Source organism: Poecilia reticulata, linkage group LG1 (genome assembly GCF_000633615.1).
Source record: "Poecilia reticulata strain Guanapo linkage group LG1, Guppy_female_1.0+MT, whole genome shotgun sequence".
Taxonomy (NCBI): Eukaryota; Metazoa; Chordata; class Actinopteri; order Cyprinodontiformes; family Poeciliidae; genus Poecilia; species Poecilia reticulata.
This window is the reverse complement of record NC_024331.1, coordinates 6,202,523-6,206,969: the sequence shown is the minus strand read 5'-3', so window position 1 is coordinate 6,206,969 and position 4,447 is coordinate 6,202,523. Positions and strand designations below refer to the sequence as shown.

Below are 4,447 nucleotides of genomic sequence, written 5' to 3'. Positions count from 1 at the left end.
GTCCACTTATCCGGTACTTTTGGAGGCAACTGGTGTAACATGATATTTATTGGTATCAGAGTAAAGGGAGCCTGAACACAAATGCATGTCACACTTTTCAGGTTTTTATGTGTAAAAACATTTCATTGTCAGTATACCATAAAATCCCAACAAAACACATTTCTCCATTGCARTTTGGCACCGTACATTACGTAAGGTGCGCRTCCATTTAGAGGTCAAACTCGTTTTCCGTGTATTTAGAGCAGAAAACAGCAGCGTCAGCCCTGCAGAATGCGGAGGAACCGGTTTGTTCTCGATTCCTCTCAGCGCTCCTTGAGCGAGGAAACATCAAGGAAATAAAGTCAAGTGTCTCGTGGTCGATCTTTCCATCAGATAAAGAGAAGGTGGATCTTTGAACGATTCTTGAGGATGAGCGCATAGTCAGACTCAGACAGGTGTAAAGGCTGACCTCAGGACGATCTAGAGGGGGAAACTAGCTAACCGGACTGAGGTGAGTCGGTTTCCTTCTGTAACGAGTTGATGTGAAACGGCTTTGTTTAAGCAAACACTGCAATGGTAAATTGATGGTAAATTGAGTCTTAAATTGAAAGTTGTCTCACTCTTTTGCAAGCTTTAAATGTKTACTTCATGTACCTTTATGTAAAATTTAAGAAAGTTAGATTTTTTTTTCTTGAATCTCTTTCTTGATTTTAGTTCAAATACATATATCATTAGCCTGGTAAAGAAACCAGCCCCTTATCCTACTCTATTTGCTGCTTACGTAAGATCTGAGCTCACTAGCGCTTCCTGGAAGCGTGGTCTCAGTAGAGGTTTTAAATTTGACCCAATCGCTAATCTTTTGGTCATGACGTAATGCACCAATTCGACGCTATTGCGCTAACCGAAAATTTACACCTTAAGAAATACCAAATAATCATCTTTAAAGAACGATTCTTACTATACCGAAATATTCTCGTCTGAAATGTCTTTTTTTTTTTCAGCTTAATAATCTGAATATTATTTCAATCAAAACGGATGTTTTATTTGATCTCGTTAAAACAGAATTTGTATTTGGTGCCAACTTTATCATTTAGCGTAAATATATTCATACCTCCWAACATTTACAACAAAAGCATATTTTCCAGATTGTATCATCTCCAAATATTTATATAGAATCCTCAAAACTAAATTCAAACCTGTAACTACTCAAATCATACCTCCAACCCTCGTGCACCGATTTGACTTTTAACATTATAAACTATTGCTTCCATGTTCTGTAATTGTTTGTTGCATTTGTTTATAACTATTGATGTTCGGTTTAGTGTGTATACTGACGTCACTATTCACAACTTCTTCTATTCGCTGAKTRGCTTTTGAAATTCTTTTGGTGGGAATCCAAGCRAAGGAAAGTCCAGTCTGAGACGTGAAGAGAGATAATAATTGGCCAAGCTGATATATTATATCCCAATGATATATTTCAATGTGGTTTTCCTTTTTTGTTTTGTTATATCCAATTTACCTATGATTTTTTTATTTTTCATTCCACAGACATGGGTGACTCCTCCCTGAAAAAAATCATCTTTTGGAAAAAGAAAAAGAAGTCGCCTCTTAGCAATGCCTTCAGAGAACTGAAGAGGGCGCTGCCGAAGAAGAAGAAGAAGAAGAAGAAGAAGAAGAAAAGCAAAAAGAAAAGCATTCTGAAACAACTTCACCTGGAGAACTTGAAGAAGGACAAGAAATCCAAGAAGAAGTTCACCTTGATACCTCTGACACGAGACAAGAAGGCGCCCAAGTCGACGAAGATCCTCTCRCTCGGCAAAGAGAGGAAGGAGTCCGACCCAAACCCTTCAGAAGGACAGAAGGAGAAGGACAGAGAGGGKCTCGCTCGAGTGGGAGAGAAGATCAAAAAGACGTTCTCTCTGGAAAACAAAAAGGAGCCCAGCGCCGAGCCGGAAGTTGCTCCTCTGAAAGAAACRCATGAAGGTAAAATATCCCTGCAGAAGCTGAAGGACATCATGAAACCCAGACGCCAGTCAGAAGCCAACGCTAACTGAGGGAAAAAAAACCCCTGGAATTTCAAGAAAAGAGACAAACATGTATTTAAAGCTTTTAATGGCAGATTTATATCGTCACTAACGAAACGAAGGCGATGAGAGCTGTGGTAAAAACTAGAACGTTTGTGACGTATTTGCCTGTAAATGTCAGTTTCACTTCATATTAAATGTTATTAACCATTCATTTGCTTTATTTCTAGTCCTGGTCGCTGCACAGCTTGATACTAAAAATAAAATAAAGTAAAAGCAACATCAATTTGATTTTGAATGAAGCTTCTGGGATGTTGGCACAAAACAAACAGATCATCTCAAATCATCCCTTAAAAAAAGCTTGAAGTACAGAGACGTATTGGGAAACAAAACTTTCAGCGGTAATTGTTAGAAAAAGAAAAACACACAGAGGCCTTCACAAACCAGCCTGATGTATAAAAACAGTTTTTAAAACTCAGAAACACTGCAACAGTATCCACAGGCGTTAAACTTTTCCCCACATAAAACCCAAAAAACAAACGTTTTACTGGGATTCTGTGTGAGAATATTTCGGTATAAAGTCACATTATGTGACAAGAGGAAGTAAAATATGAGATGTGTGGCATCCATCTGAACCATCTGAACTCCCCCCCAAAAAATCTAATCCAACCGTTTCTCTTCAAAAGTCACAATTAGTTACATTTGGACCTTTATTGAACAGCTGCAAGAAGAAAGCCGTACGCAGCCAACATGCTCCATAACATCTATGCAAATGCACTTCTTAGTTACTTTTTTAAAAAACACATTTTCATTTTGCAGTACTTTGTGGTGATGCAGCACATAAAATCCCAGTAAAACACATTGAAGTTTGTGTTTGTAAGGTGACAAAATGTGTGAAAATTCAAAGGGTGTGAATACTTTTGCAAGGCGCTTTATTGGGATAAAAAAAAAAAAGGTTAAAAACAAAATTAAAAATGTAGCTCCTAAAATATTTTAATCTGATAAATATGCGAGTCTGATTCCAACTGATAAAATCTCCCAAATAAAAAATAAAAAAAACATTAAAAAAAAACAACAACAAAAAAACCCAAATCCAGTTCTTAAGAAGCTGTAAAATAAAAACAATAAAAAGGAAAGTGTGTCAGGAAGTCCTTCCTCTGCGAGATCAATGTTAGATTAATAACAGCTACGGCACGAGACGGTTTCAATACAGTTTTAGGCACACAAAAAAGTGATAAGTTACGACGTTAACTATTTACAGTTAATGGCTTGCTTTATAAAATAATCTCTGGTGCAAACAGACATCATCATCTCTAAACTACGTCGCAAACATTTAGCTGCCTTCTGGTAGAAAAGCGGGAAACGATGGAGGGAAAAAAAGTGTTTCATAAACTGGCCAATTATATCTGGATTCTTTGCAATGCGATAAAAATGTTATCTTTCACATGAGCTCCGACTTATGAAATCAACGTGAGAGTGTAAGTATTCAATGTCCCACAAAGCATAATTCATAGCAGCTTTTAAGCTACCGTTTYTCACTTGAGCAATAATGTTTCTAAGCTACAGGAAGAGAGGTTGACGAGTTGATGTAGCAGCCTTTGCGCACACAGTGTGGCAGGGCTTACATTGCATTGGTCTTTTCCAAAAATGGCCACCTTGGTAACAGTCCTTTCCTTTCTTCTGCACGCCACCATGCTGTTCTTGGTGCTGATTTGTGGAGAGCTTCTTCTCTGAAGACCGAGATAAAACCGGAGTGCAGCTCGCATTCAGAAACAGTTCAAGTCTATTAAGAGAAGTATTAAAATCACTCGGATTTCATGTCCGTCTGCCGGTCAGAGGCGCACCATCTTCTTTCAAAGGATTCGAGCATCGGTAGATACCGTTAAGGGAGCGTTTCAGGTCGGGTCAGTTGAAGCCGTCTGAAGCGGCGGCGTGATCCTCCGACACGTGCTTCATGAGAGGCAACCCGTTGGCCTCCGCCGTCTTCCGGATGGTGCGAAGCCTCGACTCCTGCAGGCAGAGAGCAGGAGAGGCGAAAGTAGAGGTAAGATGGAAAAAAGAAGAAGGACCGGAGAGGAGAAATAACGGGTTGTTTGCAGAATGGTGAGTGGGAGTGGAGAGAAAAAGAAAGAAAAACAATGGAGAGGGAGTTAGTCGAGTCAAAACCAGCAAAAAGAGGCAAAGAACCCAAGAAGAGAAAGACATGAAAAAAAAAAAAAAACAACCCAACCAAAACAATAGCTAGAGAGTGGCGTTTTAAGTCTTCCCAGGGTGTTATGTCACAAGGGGGCGCCAAAGAGCAAAAAAACAAAAATCTTTAGTTTATGACAGTTATCACTGTTATCCAAAACTGAATTAAATGGTTAAATGGTTTAATCTGGACTGTAATAATATTAGTTTAATCACATATATATATATATATATTATATATATATATATATATA

The 4,447-nt window shown here is 38.4% G+C and overlaps 1 protein-coding gene across 1 annotated transcript in view; it reads right to left on the bottom strand.

Annotated features, from left to right (window-relative positions):
- Window positions 1-2,935: 2,935 nt before the first annotated feature.
- lpar2b (lysophosphatidic acid receptor 2b) overlaps window positions 2,936-4,447 on the bottom strand; it is a 20,830-nt gene continuing 19,318 nt past the window's right edge. The window contains exon 6 of the mRNA XM_008426284.2: window positions 2,936-4,013. Within this exon, the coding sequence (XP_008424506.1) occupies window positions 3,909-4,013 (105 nt within the window). The 3' untranslated portion in view covers window positions 2,936-3,908. The remainder of the gene's footprint in view (window positions 4,014-4,447) is intronic.